This window comes from Zalophus californianus, chromosome 12, assembly GCF_009762305.2.
Source record: "Zalophus californianus isolate mZalCal1 chromosome 12, mZalCal1.pri.v2, whole genome shotgun sequence".
NCBI classification, from domain to species: domain Eukaryota; kingdom Metazoa; phylum Chordata; class Mammalia; order Carnivora; family Otariidae; genus Zalophus; species Zalophus californianus.
In genome coordinates, this window is record NC_045606.1 from 24300418 (window position 1) to 24322190 (window position 21773).

At 36.1% G+C, this 21773-nt stretch overlaps 1 protein-coding gene across 5 annotated transcripts in view; it reads left to right on the forward strand.

The window, feature by feature from the left end:
* The window catches only part of CD36 (CD36 molecule), a 76721-nt gene that overhangs the window by 40652 nt on the left and 14296 nt on the right, over positions 1-21773 (forward strand). For 3 of the 5 annotated variants that reach the window (XM_027573247.2, XM_027573248.2, XM_027573244.2), the window contains exons 2-6: positions 5680-5773; positions 6189-6400; positions 15254-15414; positions 19676-19823; positions 20509-20688. In XM_027573247.2, coding sequence (XP_027429048.1) covers positions 6281-6400; positions 15254-15414; positions 19676-19823; positions 20509-20688 — 609 coding nt within the window. In that variant the 5' untranslated portion in view covers positions 5680-5773; positions 6189-6280. Of the gene's footprint in view, positions 1-2408; positions 2529-5679; positions 5774-6188; positions 6401-15253; positions 15415-19675; positions 19824-20508; positions 20689-21773 lie in introns of those variants that run through there. The other 2 variants (XM_027573245.2, XM_027573246.2) reach the window with 2 other exon arrangements.

The following is a 21773-nucleotide window of genomic DNA, read 5'->3' on the forward strand; positions in this document are numbered from 1 at the left end:
ATCCAATCCACCATCATCAGATAATAGGTTAGCCTGGGAGGAACATCGTCCTTACAATTGGACAGTACTTGCACAGGATGTACTGAAAAGTTTGGAATTTATAGTTGCTTCCCTTATTTCTCATGAAAATATTTGGTGCTGTTTACTCAAGCACATTTGAATCTTGTGGATTTTTTGTTTCCGAAGGAACAAATTCTGTAATTGTCTTTTGATATAATCACAAGTTGTTTTAGTTCACTGGCCCAAGTTATGGCTAAAAGCTTTAAGGAGCATCTCCTAAGCTAGCAGCTACCTCTCCATTTGTGATACTCTAAGTTCCTATAGATTAAAAAAAAAAATCTTTTCATCAGATTTTATTGTCATCTCAGTGTTTTGCAAATAATCATTTCTATCTACACTATATACATTTGTTAGATTAAAAAATTGGCCAATATGAAATAACATTTTACTGTTTAATTGTATGGTTGTTCAAAATAATATTTCATGATTGGGCACCTGGGTGGCTCAGTCGTTAAGCGTCTGTCTTCAGCTCAGGTCATGATCCCAGGGTCCTAGGATCGAGCCCCGCATCGGGCTCCCGGCTCCACGGGAAGCCTGCTTCTCCCTCTCCCACTCCCCCTGCTTGTGTTCCCTCTCTCGCTGTCTCTCTCTCTGTTGAAAAATAAATAAAATCTTTAAAAAATAATATTTCATGATAACATGTCAAAATAACATTTTCTATGATAGGAATTTTTATACATAATCTCATTTACTTTTGACATTTACAACCTTATTTGATTAGTGATGCAGCCATTTTAGAGAAAATTTAGCCACAAAGAAACTCTCCTATTAAGACCCAGATTAAATCTAAATCACTTGACTTCAAAGTCCAGAATCTGAACCGTTGCAAACCACATGGCATCTTACTGTTTATAATATAATTTGAGGTGGGAAAAAAATAGAATTTCTGTCTGAGATTCAAAGATCAAGAAAAGCTGTAGACAGTCCTATTTAAACTGCTATGACTCTAAAAGAATCATTTCAAACCTATAGTAATTCCTGTAATCAAGTACTCCAAAAGATAAGAGTTTGTTTCTAAAAGATCCTTAGTACAGCGTGTGAAGTCCAATATACTTTTTTAATTTAAGTTTACTACCAAAACAAGTTTTAAATTATAATATTTGAAAAGTATAATTTAGTGATACGTATTATTTCATATTATAGATGTTTATAATTTTTTTCTATTGTATATTTTTACCTCCACATATTCTTTTTTTTTAAGATTGATTTATTTATTTTTAGAGGGGCTGGGGAAGGGCAGAAGGGGAGGGACAGAGAGAATCCCAAGCAGACTCCCTGCTGAGTGTGGAGCCCGGTGCGGGGCTTGATCCCCAGGACCCTGAAATTGTGACCTGAGCTGAAACCAAAAGTCGGACATTTAACTGACTGAACCACCCAGGTACCCCTACTCCCACATATTCTAATAGGATAGAAATGCACATATAAAAAGGACTGCGGTAACTTCAATAAGAAAAGATATTGGAGAACTTCTCATCTAGTTATTGAAGTATCTTCTGCAGAGTGGTAGGGTTCTGTGAGGATGACTCAGAGCCCAAGTGAAGTACAACAGGAAGGGGAAAAGGCTATAGTTCTTGCCCCCTTTAACCAGAATAGCTTTTCTTGTAGCTATGTTTATATATTGGAATTGCACGTAAAGAATTCTGTGTCTAAATAGAAGTTTATAAGGTACGGATCTAATGACCTTCTGTTCCCACGTAATGAAACATAAGCAGATTCAAATTATTGGTTTACATCCATTGCAACTAGCTTGGATTTGAATCTGCATCATACTCATGTCTAGGAAATCATAGCTTGTAAACACACCTAGGCATGGTGTAGGGTCAGAGTGTGAAAAGGAATCTAATTTTGAAAGCTAACTTTCATCATTCATATCCAACCTGTTGAATTAATCACATCCCAAAACTCCAACAGAAGTGTGTGGTCTGGTTTTCTATCCTAAGGAAACCTGCAAGGAAGGCTTATGGAAAGAATAGGAAATCTGAGCTACTTACTCGTGAGTAAGAAAATGTCATGCGGGTCCTGGCATTCATTTGTGGTACAAATAATCTTGTAATCTGAAACTTTTTCAAGTTTTGCAGTTCACGTCCCAGGAAACATTACGTCTGGGCCATGCTTTTTCTGGGTGGAGTTTCCCAAGGAACACAGCTTTATCCACACATGGGAAGAATTACAGATTCTCTGGGAATTTTCTCTGATTTTCTGACCAATTTATTGGAGCGGCTTCTTAGAGCTTAGTCTCTCAGTTTCTACCACCAGGTTTCCAACATAGTGGAAAGGCGTAATGCTCCTAAATTCATTCTGGAAACACCCCTTTGATTTGACAAGAAAAAAATAAAAAGAAAAATTGTATTCTTCTTTCAAAGATAACCCAAGGGAATAAGATACACTTACAAATTCTACAAAAGGAATAGGATTTATAATCTGTAAACTGATAAGATACAGCTGATCTCCCTGTAGACTCAAGAAAGGTATGTGATAAGTGATATTTTTAAATATGCCTTTTTCTTTTCTCTTCTTTAGACAAGTCTCAACCATTAGTTTTCTTTCCTGTACCTGTGATGATGCTTTGCTTTCTAAATTTAAATATGTCAAGCAAGAAGTAAATTATTGCAGATATCAATGTCTTGTCTATTCTTATGAAGGAGAAATAATAAATAATAAAATGTAATCTAAAATTAAGTGAAATAACTATTTTAATATGTAAGGAACTATGGTTGTGAAGAAAACCAAGTGTGCAAGACACACACACTTTACATGCTAAATATGAGAGAAGAGTGGGGACGAACTACACTTTTTTTCCTGAAGATAAACATGGGTGGAAAAGCTGTTGAATAGAATGTGCTGGAACCTGAACTTTCCTCTTATGTATGCAATGTGTGTCCTACATAATGTGTTTGGCCCTCCTTTGCCTCAGGTGAATAAAACTGATTTTAATTTTATAATATGAAGCATAAGGTTAAAGTATGAGTTGAATAACGATACCCAATTACTCATGGTATCAAGGCACTGAAGGAAAATAAATGAACCCAAGTAATGTCAAATATCTTGCCTATTATTAGGGGGGAAAAGTTGGAAACTTAAAACAGAGTACCAAAAATGAATCAGTTGAAAATTTGAAAAAAAAAAATACACATAGTCTCTCTTTCTCTCTCAAAAATATTAGTACGCATGTGAAGTGATGTTAGATTAATACTCGTAGCTTTCCTTACATATCATCCAGAACAGTGTTATCCCAGGAACTGCCTAACCATGAGTTCGACAGAATAAATTACTTGACACTTCTGTTTTCTGATGAAATTAACAAAACAGCAGTGGGATGGGTATGCTCTCTCACTTCAGTTTTAAGTTTAAAGCAAACAGAGCCTAAGCAGGACCCAGGTATGTCCATTACTTGACATCTCTAGGGCTCAGGGTCTTTAGAAGTAATAATGAGTTTCCTAGTTCAGAGAGGAAGGCATTGGACAACACGTGCTGTCCTCTGGGTCTTCTAGTGGACATTCTTGGGACTCTTTGCCCTTTGCAGCAACCCTTCCCTCTAGTACATGGGCTACTTTAATAAAGGAGAATAATTCTGGAAAAAGATAGATTCATGTCTTGATTATGGCATAGAATCTGGAAAAGGGCAAATATATACACATATATCTATTTTAGCAATAATAGAATTGTAATTTTTAAATCATTTTATGTTCCATCTGTCAGAGTTGCAAATGACATTAATATTAGTGAAGATGTTTAGTGATGTTTATGTGGAATGTAAAATAACTTTCCAAAAGGGATGACTTAATATTTGAGTTGTTTTTTTTAAATAGGTTCATGATATTATATAAAGAAAACTACAATTTAACTCTGGGGATTTCCTGTACTAATTTTTAAATGGGTTTGCAAAGCCATGGATTTCTATAGAGATTCTCCTAGAGCTTCCGAAAAGTGGAAAGGAGAGTGTCAGGTGGGAGTGGGGAGACCAAGCTGGGAATTGAGACCCCAGGGCGCCACAGTTGTACTCCATAGTCATTCTGCCTATTTGTCATCCATGTAAGAATCTGAAGAAGAACCAGTTCAGCTACTTAAATTAAAAAGAGCAGATCTCATCTTAGTGTCTTATTTTACACATGAGGAAACTGAAGTATGAGAGATTAAGTGGTTTGCCCATGGTCATCTGGCAAGAGAGTCACAAATCAGTTTTTGGTTTAATCTCTAGTCTACTAGGCTCAACTACACTAGGTTAGATCTCTGTATTTGGATGGCTACTTTAGGTATAACATGCAAATGAGAGTTGGAGGATGGTCTTTGAAATGAGCATTCAGTAAGATAGTACTTGATAAGCTACCCTGAATATGATTATTTGTTCAAAGTGTACAGAACACCAGGAGGGCGCGCATGTTACATGATTTCAGAGGGTAGGGAAAGTTTTTCTTCACACTCCACCCCCAAGCAATTAATAAAAAGCCAACTCCAGTCCACAGGAACGCTAAGTCACTTGTTTAGGCTTATATATTTTCCTTTTACATTGGAAAAAAACATTTGACACCGATAGGATTCAGGCTTCTTTGCCACCAGAACCTCCATGTGAATGAGTTCAGTGCATCCTGATGTACGGTGGATGTATCGAAGGTATAAGGCATGGGTAAAGGGAGATGACAAAAATAAGGGTAGAAGTAAGTAAGCAAAATTGCCATGGGGAAATTGTGTAACACTCGTCTTTCTCCATTTTGAGGAAAAGTCTAATTTTTCTTATTTTCTTAGCTATGCAAGTAATATTCTTGAAAAACGAAATGGCTCCTTCAGTGGAAATAAGTACTAATGACATCATAAGGCTGGCATAAGGCTGTTTGCAACAACTCTGTGGAGGGAAAATCCAAGACCATAAGAAAATAGAATTTTTGTTATTGAATTTACAGTGTTGGCAAAGATACTTTGTGTGTGACTTTTTTTTTTTTTGTCTGCAGTCTCCATTCTTTTGTTTTCCATGGCCTTGGGCGATGAAGTAGGGAATATTTGTTTCTAAGCTACAAGGCATATTTTGACTGTTTATCAATGTCAGGTCAGCCCCACTTAAAAAATACAGTTGCAACCAAAATAGGAATGTGTTTTCAAATATTAGAAGAAACAAATTCTTATTTGTTACAATAAATAGAATCCACTCATTTCAGAAATCGTTTCCTTTATATTTTTATGAAATAACCACATAGTGTATAAAGATACCAAAAATAAGATTGACTAGGTGAAATACATACAGGCACAAATTAGTTGATTTTAGCATAATTGCCCTTGATGACAAAATAATATTGCAGTTGAATATGCAAAAAAAAATCTCTGAGACTAGTAACAAAGCAATGTCTGTCATTAAAACTAGATATCCTCTACCTCGTGTATTTAAATTCTTCACACCTTTGGTCTATCCAAAATTCAATTATTAATGATGAACGTAAAGTACACTTCTTGAAAATATTTCCGTTTTCAACGTTGTTTTATAAAAAAAATTCAGGCATGAGCTCAGTATTCATGAAAATGAGCTTTTCTTTTAGTAGTGATTATAATTTTGGTGACATGAGAGTATTCTCGTATTAATTTCCTGACCATGTATTTTCCCACTTTAACCATATATTTTTGTTTTAACAGATAGCTTACGAATGATTAGAAGAATTGATTCTTTCTGAGACTCCTCAGAACATTCCCTATAAAATTTGTATCTTGCTCTATACTCGTGAATAAGGTATAGTAAAGAGACTGTGTGTTATCATACTTAATAACCTTTGGCAGAGAAGACCTCTGTCCACATACCTTCATGTGCAGGAGAGTTTTAGGCGGGCTGTGGGTGGGTGTGTTTGGGAGCCAAAGCCAGATAAAGGACGAGGAGGCACCCAAGTGGCCCAGGAAAGCAGATGAGGCAGAAGTACAGGAAGCATGTTCTTCTGAGAGAAAATATCAATGCTCATCATCAAACCGTAGAAAACTGAAAAGAAGAGAAAATAAGAAAGGGGGAGGGCCTAACCTAGAAAGTCTGTCTCGTAAAACTAAAAGAAAAAGCCTCTGTTTATAACTGGCAAAATGATTTTTTAATTGCGTTCTTTGTACTTTGATCTTCTCATACTGATTATTTAAGCTTCTGTTTTATGATCTCTTTCTAGTGCTAGAACCAGACCTCTTGAAACCACCTAATCTGACCCGGGAGTTTGAAAGAAGCAGGTGCTGAATTGTAATTTTGCCCCTGATTAAGAAAATGGGCTGTGATCGAAATTGTGGACTCATTGCTGGAGCTGTCATTGGCGCAGTGCTGGCTGTGTTTGGAGGTATTCTGATGCCGGTTGGAGACATGCTTATTGAGAAGACCATTAAGAAGGTACAAGTAGTCTAAAGGGTATTTCTTGTCTTGTGTGATTCAGTCTGTCTTCTGTCCCTGTTTTGCTATGGTACCTGTTTTATATTCCGTGGTCACTGGCAACATTGTGTCTTTAATACAAAGGTGATGATGAACCATTGCAACTTCACCTGATGGAGAAATGTTGAAAGTATAATGTACATTGAATGTGAATGCATCACTATCTTAAGTATAATATCCAAATTCTGACAAAAGCTGTTTAGAGGTATGCAGGTTCGTAGAAATGATTGCTTTTCATTATGTCTCAAGATTATGTTGATATGCTTTTGAATGAGAAGTGTCTTTTGTGACGGTACATTTATAACTTTAGTTGTACTTTGGTTCATTTTGAGAAAAGTTTTATATATATATATGTATATATATATATACATACATACACACTTAAAATTGTATTTCATAACAAAGCAGGAATCTTTGGTAAAACTGGTATCAACTTTTTTATTTGGCAAACTGATGCTTTTTATAATATGTATAATGACATATGATTGTCTTATAAACATTTCCTATTTATAAAGGTTTATATCGATTCTGCGAAAATGCTTTCAGAAACGTTATGTAGGACATATGCCAGCATATATGCAATGACTTGCCTGTAGTTTTGACAAAAATTAGGATGATTCAATACACAAGCTAGAATTCATCTCCCACCTTCATTCTTTCTAATGAGCTTCACACTCACCGAACTTTAACAGAGAGAGAGAGAGAGAGAGAGAGAGAGAGAGAGAGAGAGAGAGCATGAGAATAAGAAGCTGATTGGCTGGAGTCCTAAACCAAGGGTGGCAAATTCAAATGGCTTCAGGGGTTTGGAGACAGCGTTTAAAAAAAAAAAAAGTGAGGGTTCCGAGAACAAAATAACATAAGAACAGGAACTATTGTGACCCTTGAGAGCGTGTGTCCTGCCCCAGGGCATGTATGCTCAGTTTTTTACATACGCTTGCCAAATGAAACATATCTGAGTGCTGGCCTCAGGTTGCAGCCTGGCTGGTTGTCAATGGCCCAGGCAGAGGGTTAAGGAGCATAGTACACAATGGAGAACAACAAGAATCCAATCATAAAGTGGGCTAGACCTACCAATTTATACTGAAATTTCTGTTACTGCCAAAACCTTTACTTCTCTCATCCATTCATCCCTGTTGACTTCTTGCTCTTACTATGAGTGTAAATAAATACCATTTTATTTCACTGAGGCATTGACTGAATTGACAAATTAACATGAATTAATTTCAAATCCAGTTATTCATGGCAAGAAGCTATTTCCCACTATTTCTTTCTATAGCCACAAATGATAGTGGTTTGAAAATTAAAAGAAATGGTCTTGGGACGCCTGGGTGGCTCAGTCGGTCAAGCATCTGCCTTTGGCTCGGGTCACGATCCCAGGGTCCTGGGATGGAGTCCCGCATCGGGCTCCCTGCTCAGCAGGGAGCCTGCTTCTCCCTCTGCCTGCCGCTCTCCTGCTTGTGCACTCACTCTCTCTGTCACATAAATAAATAAAATCTTAAAAAAAAAATTGTGTCACTATAGCCATTGTCTTAGTATAGGACAGTAGGACATTTTTGAGGTAATGGTTCATATATATATATATACACACACACACACACACGCACACACACATACACATAAAATAGGAGTGCTGTATTTGCTCAATAATAATATAGGCATTTCTAACTTTTCTATTGCTAACACATTGCAAAGGTTCAGCCGCATGCATTTAACTTTAAAGATATACTGTAAATGGAATGTCACTCCCCTTCCTTAGAATTCCCAGTTTTCTTGCCATTATTTATGATCCAGTTCAATAAAGATAAGCAGATGCTGGTGAGGTAGGGCTTACGTGACCATGTAAGATGGAAGGCCATTGCACAGTGCTCTTCCTACTCTATAAACTGTGCTTCCCTTCCGGATCTTCTGGGGAGAGAGAGAACAGAATCAGTTTCTCTGCTAACACACAGGCTATCATGTGTCTTTTGGGAAAGTCTCCAGAATGGAAAGTCACAATAATCTCCCACTGTGCAGCATTTTAGACTATTTTTTTCTGACACATAATTGATGGTCAGTAGCTAAATACTGATCATTTACCTTTTTCTTCTTCATTTGACAATAGTACAGATAGCCTCTCTGTTCAGGGGTGTGTGAAGTGCTAACATCTATTTTAAGTGTTTGACATTTATCTCTACATTCATAGTAGTTAATCGTGAGAAAATAAGAGTTTTGAGATGTCAAAAATGTGCTTTTATATAGTGACAGAGTAAAATATTTTGTTTTACCTCAACAAGTTTAAGATTTAACTGGAGAAAAGCATATCATGCCAACCTACAGAGAACTGTGAGCCTCATGTATAATATGGGAAACTGCTACTTAGAAAGACGACTCTCTCGGAATATTCAGTAACTTCAGAAAGGTGAACCTGTTGGATTTTGAACAAGCATAGGATTTTGAAAGAGTGAGGAGGCCAAAAACAGCAGAACAAGGAAAAACTAATGTAGGACATATCCACTTTCAGGGAGAACCTAAGACTCTCTTTTAGGAAGATCTCTGCACAGTCTGCTCAAGATATCACAAAGGTGCTCTCGGCTAGCATGGTAGAGTACATAGGAAAAAAAGGGTAATGGAGTGCAGTGCAGTTTGGATATGGAACTAAATTAGAAGAGAGTAAAAATACTTCAAGATGTCCAGCTGAGCTATTGGGTAAGATGTGCCATAGGAGAAAAAAAAAAAAAGACTGAAGTTTTATGAGTGTTTTGATGTGAACATCAGTGTATGTTTCAAAGGTCAGAACTCAGACTGATCATTGCTATCGAGATTACAGATAAAACTAAACAGTTGATGTGCTTTCTCGAGAGCTTGAGTATAGAGACAAAAAAGCAGAGAGATCACTACAGGTTTTATGCATAATTCAGAGGTAGGAAGACAAGAACAAATGATTTTATGTAAAGAAATAAAAATAAAAGAGTGTAATTAATTTGGAAGTTAATGGAGGGCCAGCACTCAAGGAAAGAGAAAATTAAATGCCCTCAGGCATATGAAAATTCAGGAAATAATAATTAGAACATGGTCACTAAGGTTCTTGAACATATAAATTCAGTAGGGTAGGGTAACAAATTTAGTAGGGTAGGATGCAACAGAGAAACGGAGGACTTTCTCTTCTTGTTTTTGAAATAAGGGTTATATGTGCAACCTTTTACAAGACGGGGGGCGGGTAGTATGGAGCTAGACCCTCGAAGGTGGAAGAGGCACAAAACTGAGATTTGAGGAGGAATGAGTTCCAAAAAACTCTTAACTGATAGTTTATATTGTATGCCTGCCATGTATCCATAGACTTTCATAGACTAATCATCAGAATCCCTTCAATGGTCAGTATCTCTGATACATTTAAGACTAAGCCTGATTTTGCTCTCAGATTTCAATATAGCCATGTTGATCTTGTCAATTTTAGTCTTATAAAGATGCTGGGACTTTTTCTTTCCTTATACTAGGCTGTTTCTTTATTCTTCAGTTTACAAAACTGTTCTAAAAATAAGATTGCAACATGTATCTGCTTGACACAGAGTAGGAGTCAAATCTCTGAATTATGTGTAAACCCACAGAGCCAAGTGCCTTATCCCCTGCCTCAGGAGCACTTAGGTTAAAGCTATTGTTTTGCAAACATATAAACATTTTAGTTCTGGTTTTCGTTTACCACTGAAACTCACTGAAGTTTACTTTCTTCATTTAATTGACTAACAGCAAATTGGGAAAGTTATTACCTGCATACAAGCATCCTTTAAAAAAATTAAAAGTGCTTACTTGAAAAAGATCAGAAAATCATCCCATGCTGTTATCTCATTTATAAAGTGGAGCTGGAACAGGGTGTTGTCTTCTGTGATATCACTTAGACAGCACAGCACTTGATATGGTCTAAAATAGTCCAGAAATTTTACTACTTTTATATATAAGTGTGTGCATGTATATACACACATACATTCATTTTATGCTATTTCTAAGGGATGTTTTCTAGGGACTTCATGCTTTTTATAGATTACAGCTGAACACTTTCTGACCAGTATTTTTGACTCTGATTCCTAAGAGAGTTCTGTGGAGCCAGCAGGTTTATGCAATCTTATGTAGATAAAGTCAATGGCATCAGATGTCACAAATGTGGAAGCTACCACAGCACTTTGGAAAAAGGTCAAAGTTCTGCCAGCATTTATAAAAGATAATCTGTTACTTGACATTGTTAATATCACTTGATAAGTATTTCATGAATTTTGCACAACATTGGTAATTTTAAATAAATCTTAATTTCCCTATGCTATTAAGTATAGAACACCAAGAAGGAAATTAAAGCTTTTCCTTTCCTCCTAAAAGACTAATGTTAAATTATACCATCGCTCAATTATACCATCATTTCTTTTCCTTATTCTTGAAAAGAACAATCCATTAGTAGTTTGTAAGACATGACTTCAGATAAAATAAATTGAAATAATTATTTGTTCAATAGCCCATATTTGACTCAATAGTCCATATTTTAAATAATATAATATTTATATTACTTTTATAATATCAGTTTACAGTATTTCCAAGTATGAAAAAATGATTTGCAGAAATCGTTTTATGTTAATGACAGTATATGAGAATATGAACATGAAACAGTGCAAAGTAAATTTTAAATTAGAGGTATAAAAATGGATTAAACACTACATACGTTTGCATTTTAACTGCAATAATGAAATTACTTAAAACCAGTGTTTCAAGAAACAGCAGGTACATGTATGTAATTTCCTTCCTCCTATCCAAGTTGTGTCAACATATCAACATAATTTAGTACTCATGCCGAATGCACCACCTCCCATATTAAGTTCTCACATCAGGTTTTGGAGGCTAATTTCCTGGGTTTCACCAAATCTTATCCTGGGTTTTAATCGATGACTTGACTCTGAAGCTGTTCTTTGTCAGCATAGACACCGCTAATACCATAATTGTGCATTTTTGTGTGCATGTACACACACACACACACGTGCATAGACGCTTGCAAAATGCACAGATCTTTTTGCACGTGAGGAAATGTCTTGTCCTAAACGGAACAAATTGTGGTAGTGAGTGGGGATGGTGAAGACTATTTTCAGTATGTTTCTGCATTTTAAGGAAGTTTTAATGTCACTGCGGTGAGAGTAAATTTTAAAATGACTAAATAGCAGAAAAAGAAATGTCTGAGAATACTATGTGAGTTATCGCCACATGACTGAGACAGGAAATGCTATCAATGAAACAATTCAAGCAGTCTGGAGAGTAAATGATGTTAGAATTCTCCCTCCAAAGGGTGGATAGGACTTGTATGAGAATAACAGCTAACATTTACTGAACGCTTGCTAGCTATGTGCAAACACTGTTCTAAGTGCTCACATTTATTAATCTCTATAACCAGGAGGATAAATATTCAACTAAACCATATTCAACTTATGTTGAATTTCAAAAAATACTAATTTCATGGGCTTCAACCTAATACTATTGTTTTTACCCCCATTTTACAGATAAGGAAACTGAGGTATAAAGAAATTAAATAACCTGCCTAAGTTTCAGTGGTTAGCACAGGACCAAACTGGGGACTAAACCCCTAGGATTCAGGGTCATTCTTAAACACTTCACTCTGCTTTGTTGGAAGAAGCCACTATACTTGTTCAGCGTGGGGACAAGATATGGGAATCTAAGTCATAGATTAAAATCTGCTACACATAATTCTGTTAGTACTTTATAAGATCCTTGACAACATATTTTCTACATTGGTACTCTACATACTCCACACATAGGAGGATATCAAGGGCATTTTAATAATTACACCAAAGTTCCCAGGGTTGGTGATGAGCACTGTTTTCCTGGAACAGCAATAATCAAGTGGGTATATAACTAGGTGGAAGATATTGCTGCTCAGACATCTGCTTTCAAATTAATGTAGCAAAATAGAAGTTACAATGTCAATAGCTTTCAACCCAGCTGGAGTCCTTGCCATAGGAGAGTCATCATGTCGGAATCCAGCCAGTACTGGGGTTGGATAGACTGTATGCTTAAGGTCAGGGACAGATGCTGATGGACACATCAGCCAAGTGAGAGGACCTTACATTATATTATTTTTTTCATGTACATCATTATTGACTATACTTCAAATATAGTGAAAGATTTGCAAAATAGGCTAGATATAGCCCAAATTCAACTTAAAATCGAGGCCTTTTAAGGTCACAAATAACATAAAATCCTTTGTTCCTTTTAAAATTAAAGGGACTCGTGGCATGTTTGGTCTTGGTACTCAAGGAATGGCTATACACTTTTCTAAACTACTACATGCAGTAGTCTTAGGATCAGAAGAAATGCATTCCTATTTTGACTGTTTCAAGATTTTTTCTCTTTGTCTCTGATCAAACCATGGCAATATGGAAACTACACAAGTTTGGAGTACGAAGACCTGATTTCTCTATTGCCTGCTACTAACTTGTCATGTAACCTTGACTCAGACATCTGTTTTCTCCAGGACTCATTTCTACCACTGAAAAAAAAGAGAGATGGGATTAGATGGCCCTAACTCTAATAGCTGATAATTCAGTGCACTCATTTCAGTTTTTTGTGTTTCAACTTTACCATTTAAAAAAATATATATATCTCCTGATCAACAAATAAGGCAGAGTGAGTCCTGGCCTTTAGAAGAAAGGCATGATACACGGGTAGTCTTTTGATATTAAATGCACATACCTTAGAGTTAGGGAGGTTTTCTGCCCCGACAAGTACCTTCCATCACAGTTCCTTTTCAATTCTGTAAACATTTATTGAGTTTCTTTCATTAAGAACTAAAGTAAAATGTGTGCCTTAAGAATTATATGATAATGGCTATTGCATTAGTCCTTAAGATTCTTATAGTGCAGGAGTAGCAGTGTGTATGTTCGTGTGTATTTTCTCCTCATATAATCTCTTGAAACTGGTACATTATTGTAGCTTTCGGCTTCAACACCCTCATCAGACACCTTTACATTTAGAAGAATAGCCATCATACTTCATCTGCATGTAACTCTGTCTTACTATTGAGCCTCTTAGTGTTGGAAATAAGACTTTTGGGGAGCTACTAAAAAGTTTTTCAAGGACAAGTGGTTGTAAAAAGTACTGGTCTAACATGTTTTAGCAGCTCCAGTGAGCCCAGTGAAAATGCATTGCAAGAGCACGGGGTTTTGTAATAGCATTTTAGCTTGGTGCCCTGTTCTTCTCTGAGGAATTTCCTTATTCTCTGCATTAAGCAATAAGTAATGTATCCTGAAGATATGAAACTTAGTTTGACTTCTACCAACTAAGTACAGAGGTGACAGGGGAAAAAAAGAAAAGACCATAATAGTATGGTGTAAAAGAGGACTAGTCTAAGAGTCAGAGACTAGGATTTTCATGATGGTTCTGCTGCTCTTAGAGCACTCATGGGCCAGCCACATCATTCCTCAGAGCCTCAGCGTGCTCACCTAGAAAATGTGATAATGTTCCATGTCCTTTCCCAATTCATCATTCTATGAATTGATGCTTCCTGGTGAGGGAAACAAATAGGTCTGATTATTCCTGTATTCATGTGTCTGTTTGGGTTCATTTTCTGTGAAATGCTTTTCTTCCTCTTCCTCAAGCACAAAGATGGAGCTTTCCATTGTGGGCACTCTTCCCAAGGTACTTAATTGGAAATACTGCCTGCTACCAAATCACCTTTGTTTGCTCTGGTTACCATAGCTTTACAGACTTTTGGCTCAGAGAACGAAAGCCATGGACAGAAACTGGAGGAGCATCTATAACTCCTTCAATGAATAGATAATGAAATTGACCCTGAGGGGCTTGGTGATTTTCCACTGAGTCTCACAGCACCTAAAACAAGGGATGAGATTTCTAATACAGGGTTTTGTGATTCTGTCATTGGTATGTTTTCCACTTGTTTATCTTCACTACATGGGGCATTGATGATTTGTAATGAATTCCACAAAATAAAAGTAAGACAACTTCCTTATTTCATCCTTTTATTCTAAAAGTAGTAAATAACGTTAGACTGTTGTAGCTTTTGGAAACATGTCCTATTCAGTTGCTACAAATATATTGAGTTAGGGATTGAGAAGGATTTTGAGAGAGAGAAAAGAGAGAAAGTGAATGAGCAGTTGGGGAGGGAGCATGGGGAGGGAGAATATCTTAAGCAGGCTCCACACCCAGTGCGGAGCCCTATTCAGGGCTCCATGTGACGACTCTGAAAGCATGACCTGAACCAAAATCAAGAGTTGGACGCTTAATCGACTAAGCCAACCAGGTGCCCCAGGATTGAAGATTTTGAAGAGAAGTCAAATTTGTGTTTTTCATCGAGAAGCTTTTCCTTTTTCTTAATTTAATAAATGTTAAGTGATGATCCTCTGAAGTGTACAACTTTTGAAAAAAAGTTAAAGCTTTCAATGCTGCCAGATTTTTCTTGGTTTTTCTGTTTTGTCTCCTCAGTCTGAGGGCAGAAGAGAAGTTAATGTTCAAGCCGATAACCTTTTAGAAGAGGTTTAATAAAATTTGCTTAATAAATTGTGTTATAACTGTTGCAATATTACCCTTAGGTCACCAGCCATGTCTGCAGTATCACACACCGATTCCCTTTATAAAAGTTTGACTAAAAGAGGTTGCTATAATAATTTGTTGAAAACTTGTCTGTTGCAATTGTATGGCAAGTTTGCAAAAGTTCTCCTGAGCAGGGTCCTTGAGCTTGGTCCTTGCAGTGGCTAACCAAAAGTTCTAAAACCCCAGAAGTGCCCATATTTACTACAAAGAAATAATGCAAACTTGTTTTCTTTTTCATAGCAAGTTGTACTCGAAGACGGTACAATTGCCTTTCAGAATTGGGTTAAAACAGGCACAGAAATTTATAGACAGTTTTGGATCTTTGACGTGCAAAACCCACAGGAAGTGGTTGTGAACAGCAGTAGAATCAAGGTTAAACAAAGGGGTCCTTACACATACAGGTGAGTCCCCAGAAATAAGCGGCGTTCTTTCCTTGACCATTTGTATTTCTGAAAAGACTTCTACTTGCAAAATGACCTTGTTTTCAGATGTACTTATTGTTTTTTCCAGTAAGGCATAATGAAATATTTTGTTTCTCCCTATAGAGAATCCCAATCTAAGGATTTAATGATTATAAGATATACAGATTTTATTAGAAATTTGGCAGCATCAAATAACTGCCCTACACTTAAGAAGTTACAGGTGTTTTGCACTTGTGACACATATTCTCGGCAACTCTGAAATATGCATGCTTAGTAGAAAAAAATTTTTCCGAATTTTAAAAAGTAGAGTATTTTAAAATCCAAAAATTGAATGTATACATTATACCAGTGGTTCTCGAAGTGTGGTTCCCACCTCAACAGCATCAGCCTCACCTGGGAACGTCTTAGAAATGTGAACTCTCAGATCTCACCCCAGGTCAAACGAGGCAGACTCTTGGGTTGGAGCCCAGCAGTGAGTTTTTACAGACCCTCTGGGTGGTTCCAGTACATACCCAGTTTTGAAAACCACAGCATTAAACTGATTTTATGTAACTACAGTATATGTTAAGGATTTCTATTGAAACTAATTTCCAAGTCAGATGGGTATTTGTCTTGATTTAGTGGTTTCATCCTTCTATTTCTCCAGGACTGAGACTGAAGATGTTACACCTATATCTTACATTCTCTAATAGTTTCACACACTTTTGAATAGAATCTTCGGATATTAGAACTAGAGGGGAATGATTAGCCAGAACTTTTCATTTTGTAAACTAAAAAAACTGACACCAGGGGAAGTGATTTCTCCATGTTCACGCAGACCTAGGAACTGGTGACTCCTAGATTTTTGAATGTTTTTTTTTTCTTATTTAAATTACAGACTATGTGTTTTTTCCAACTATCAAGGTAGGAAAATGGGGGGGGGGGAACTGAGGTGCTAAAGGCACTAACGATCACCAGGATAAGGAATACATTTATGATATCCATGTGGGAACATAGTTAAGTCCTGCTGTATCATTTGTTATACAAATGTGTGATTTTCCTTCAAGGATAATTACAACTCGTTACATAGCACGATCAATTCTTATCACAAAATTTCATATTTAAAATGATTTCTTAAAATTCATAGTTTTAATATCTGTTTTAGTCCATAATTATATAATTTATTTCTTCATACATTAATATGTTTTTAGATTGACAACTCACACTCAAAATCTAATATAACGGCCCTTGGGAAGGTAGTGTCTGCTGCCCTAGCACATGATATATAGGCTGCCGAGGGCCCTGGTGACTCTTCTGTCCTAGCCATTGTCCCCAAGACTCTCCTCTCTGCGCACATATCTGTGACAATTCACGGTGCTATTGAAAAACACTTGGTTTTCATTGTTAACACACACACACAAAATCTTACCTTGGAAAATATTTTCATTTTTTCATGGTCTTAAGAGTTCTCATGTTATTATCAAAAGTCTATATGAGTAGTTTGTTCCCCAAAAAATACTGTAACAATGATGTATACCTATGGAAATCTAGACTTCATATGTGAGCTAGTGAGAATCTAAGAAAAATTATTAAAAGAATTATAACCTGAGTGAACTGAATACATGTGAGGAAAGCAAATAGTTATTAGAATTTGAGAACTTCTGTTTTATTTTTTGTTTGGGGGAGGGTCACTTTTTATTTTTAAGGATATTACTTGAGATGGGGAGAAATATAATCATAATACTGAATCCAGCCTGAGTCCTTCTCTGATAGGTGACAGCTAATATATATTTCCTTTTTAGAGACTTTAATCTATCTCTCCCAGGGGCAGAAGGGTTAGATATACTTGATTTACCTGGAGAGGCAGTGAGGGGAAGGTTGAATTAGTGAAGCTGGATTTGCAGCTAAAGTTTATAAACACTAAATTCCCATTTATATAACAATGTTAAAGGGATTTCTAATCAACTAGGGGTCATCCTGTCTTATGATGTCACCAAAATGGAACCATTAGTGTCTGTTTGGAATGCCTTAAACTATGGGAAAACAATTGGTTACCTTTCAGAAAAAGTTAATTTCAGAGTCTTCCTAACAGCTAATAGGTTGAGGCGAACTTGCCTCCACATAAATTATACCCTGAACGCAGTTGAAACTGGAAGGGTGGAAAGATGTCCCTCCTCAGAACCACAGGCTCATTTGGCCGGTATCTGCTAACGTGAGTTCAGTGCAACTTTGATTGACAAGGTATAATATAGGTGAAAGCATGAAATTGCCTGGATTGAGATCTTAATTATATGTATTACAACTTCATTGTTTCTATGAAGACTCAGTAATTCCTTGAGAATTTTCTTCGATCCAACATTATTCTTTTTTATTGTTGTTTTTAAGTTACTTTGCTTTGGCAGGAGTACAAAGAAAGCACTCTGGGGAAAAATCTAAGGCAAATTTCTCCCTTTTACCTGAGTAACTAACACTTTGCAAAACCTGTATACATTCTATTTTTTAAACAAAAGAAGTGAGCAATTATGTTCTCTTTCTAAATGTTCATCCTGAACACAGGCCTCAGTGCAAAGGATTTTTCTCTTAGTGCCATCTACTGGTGTAATGTTGTTAGTACAACTTAAGTAAGCTAGAATCTGGGTCACTTATGTTGCTACTGTTTCAATTATTACACATACATAAGTCTTCCTGAAAATTAAAGTGCTCCAATTCTAAATGTTAATAGCAAGTTATCTAATTTTAAGATATAATTACATAAAAGAAATTAGTTGGCTAGTAATAGACTGTCCTGGATACTGCTTCAGATTTGTATATTCCTGGTATGTCTACCGTACTCCAAGAAGAATAAATAATAAATAATAAACCGTTGACAAAATTATGTTAAAAATAAATTATCTTTCCATCTTACTCTGAACTCTTTTGAAAAAAAGTGATCCAGTAATTAATGTATTCATCCAAAAATTATTTATCAATAACTCACCATGTGCCAGGCACAGTGCTTAGGGATACAAAACACTCATAATTCCTACCCTACAGGAATTTCCTTTTATTTATTTGTTTGTTTATAGAGTCAGAGAGTGTGCATGCGTAAGCATAAGCAAGGGCAGGAGGAGAGGAAGCGAGAGAATCTTGAGGGGATTCCATGCTGAGCATGGAGCCCAACCTGGGACTGGATCCCACCACCCTGAGACCATGACCTCAGCCAAAATCAAGAGTCTGGTCCCCAACCAAATGAGCCACCCAGGTGCCCCCAAGAATTTACATTTTTATTATACTTGAGTGAAATATTGTATCTTTTGTTTTTACATTTTCTTTAGTCCCATGTTTTTTCAGTCTTTACCTTAGCTGTCTATTCACCTCATGTATAGACATTCACATATATGGTAACGCAATGAATGATTCATACCTTATTTTGTCTCAATAAATACCCTGTACTTGCAAAAGATTTTTTTTTGTAATAATCACCCTTCACCATGTTCCTAAAAAGTAGTTGGTACTTTTTAGCCTAGAGATTTTACAGCCAGGAGCTCAGAACTAATAAGTATTTAATATATAGCAGGAGTGGGGAGGGGAACTGGCCTGTAAAATGGAAATTTACTGCATTAGTTATCTTTCATTCTCATTAAAGTATTGGAAAATATGTAAAAGCCAGTGCTGGATAGGCTACGTATTTTGAGCATTCTTTCTAATATAAGAAAAGGGACTCTTAATATTCCCCGACGGGAACCTTTCTACTGTCTCCTTACCCTCAGGATAAAGGCTAAATACTAGAGGATAGGATGCAACCCTTTTATGTTTGAGATCTTGCTTATTTTGATGGCTTTATTTCCCACCGTTCTCTCTATTCTCATTCTACAATCCAAACAAATTCAACAATTTGCGTTTTTAGCAATACACGATGGGGCTTTTTACCGTTTCTCCTAATTTAACTTCTATTTTCAGACCACTTATGTGGAATTGCTACCACATTGTATCTTGACCCTTAACTGACACCTGGATTTGTATCTGTTCTGGGTTTTCCCATGGATTCTGTGAAAACTCTTATAATAACACCTATTATTTCTCCCATCTATGCAGATTTAAGATCCCTTTCTCTAATTTGCCCAACACCCAGCATTGGCTTATTTATCATTTTAAACCAATTGGTTAGCATAATTTCTGACATATTCTATGTACTCAAAAATTATTTGTTACCTGAATGAATGGCATTGGAGACCTGTTCACTTGAGGCAATTATTCTGAATTGTATTGGTTTGTTTTGCAGAGTTCGTTATCTAGCTAAAGAAAATATAACCCACGACTCCGAGAACCACACAGTCTCTTTTGTCCAGCCCAATGGTGCCATCTTTGAACCTTCACTTTCTGTTGGAACAGAGAATGACACCCTGACCGTTCTCAATCTGGCTGTAGCAGTGAGTAGACTAGATAAACAATAAAATTATTTGTTTTGAAACAGTCTAGAACTGATTATAGTTAATCTCACGATTAGAACTATCATCAGATACTCTCTATCTTGTCATTCTTATAAAAATATATTCCTGTGTCATTACTTTGAATGGAATTAAGGTCATTTGGAAAGAACACAAAGTCAGAACAATGGAATTGGAAGACCACTTAAAGTATATCACTATGGACTCCGAGAAACAAACTGAGGGTTCTAGAGGGGAGGGAGGTGGAGGGACGGTTTAGCCTGGTGACGGGTATTAAAGAGGGCATGTACTGCACGGAGCACTGGGTGTTATACACAAACAATGAATCGTGGAACACTACATCAAAAACTAATGATGTAATGTATGGTGGTTAACATAACATAAAACAACAACAACAGAACTGAATCTCAAAAAAAAAAGTATATCATTAAAAAAAATAGGGTCTAACTTTAATGTCTCCTTGTGACCGGCACTGAGGCAGGGAAATGTAATCATCTAGGGATTAGACAAATTACATTTTTAGTCCTGGCAAGATTGGGTAATAATTTTAAAGATACAGTTAGATTTTTCTCCCCATTGAACTTAATTCTGGTATTTAATCCATCTATTTGTTAGATACTAAATAGGTACTAAAATTGATGTCTCAAACAGTGGCTTTTTTTTGTAGGCTGCACCCCATCTCTATCCAAATGCATTTGTTCAAGTGTTACTCAATTCACTTATCAAAAAGTCAAAATCTTCTATGTTTCAAAAAAGAACTGTGAGAGAGCTCTTGTGGGGCTATAAGGATCCGTTCTTGAGTTTGGTTCCATATCCTATTGTTACGACACTTGGTGTGTTTTATCCTGTGAGTACTCAAATATGAATGTTGATTTTTTTATACTTTAGTTGGATAAATATGGGCATTGGCAATTTATAATTTTATAATTTAGTGTGTTTACATGATTTCTGATCTGGGAATAAATATCCTAATTTTTTAAAATCTCTATCTCACATGGCTTCAGGTTTCCTGGTTGGAAAACTTTATTCATCTAAATTTAACAATTAAATTTCAAATGAAGCTGAGATTTACTTAGGTTTCCGTTCTTTGAGAAATACAGAATTGTCTAAAGTCGTAAGCCAATAAGGCTTTGAATTCTATTTGTGGTTTGATTTCCCTTCTCAAAAAAATCAAGTTTAATACCATATTTTTATTTGTGTTAAATGGATTCACTTATCATTCCTCCTTCTCCAGACCTCTTACAAATTTGTGTTAATATAAATTTAAAAGCCTAAATTTGCACACAATGAGATGGATAAACCAGCAATGTCCTATTTTAATGCAGTTTGTCATGAAATAGCAGTTTGCAGATTACAGAAAAGGCGAACTTGGCAATGCACTTAGTTGTAGCTTAAGGTTTTGAATTATAAATAGGACAAGGTAACTGTTGAATTGGAATTTTGACTGTGACTTATTTGGCACTCTATATGGTATTAGTTATATTCTCCAATTCATGGTTATTTTAGTTTTAGATAGTGTTTAGGATTACAAGGCTATAGGTCAAGAAATATCCTTTACGGCTTTCTGCATTCAGAGATACAGTTACTATAACTCGTAACTCCTTCCTTGGCTAATTCTGTTTTCAATTTTGTAGGCCTAATTTTTAGTATCTACTTATTAAAGATCATAACATTTAGAAAGAAAAAAACCCATAACATTTGGAATACCTCTGGAAGTCTGTCCTTGTTCTATTATATAAGTATTTTTTAATACTCCCTTACCTCAGTATAATAGGAGTAGTGATCAAAACTGTCTTACTGGCTTAGCTAGGACAAAGAGCACTAGAGTTTGGATCATGTCAACTTCTGATGCTGGTTTGTCTTCCTTTGTCTCAACCTTTGGCACTTATTTCTAAGTGCTTTTTATAGTCTGTCTTTTTAAAATGTTCAAGA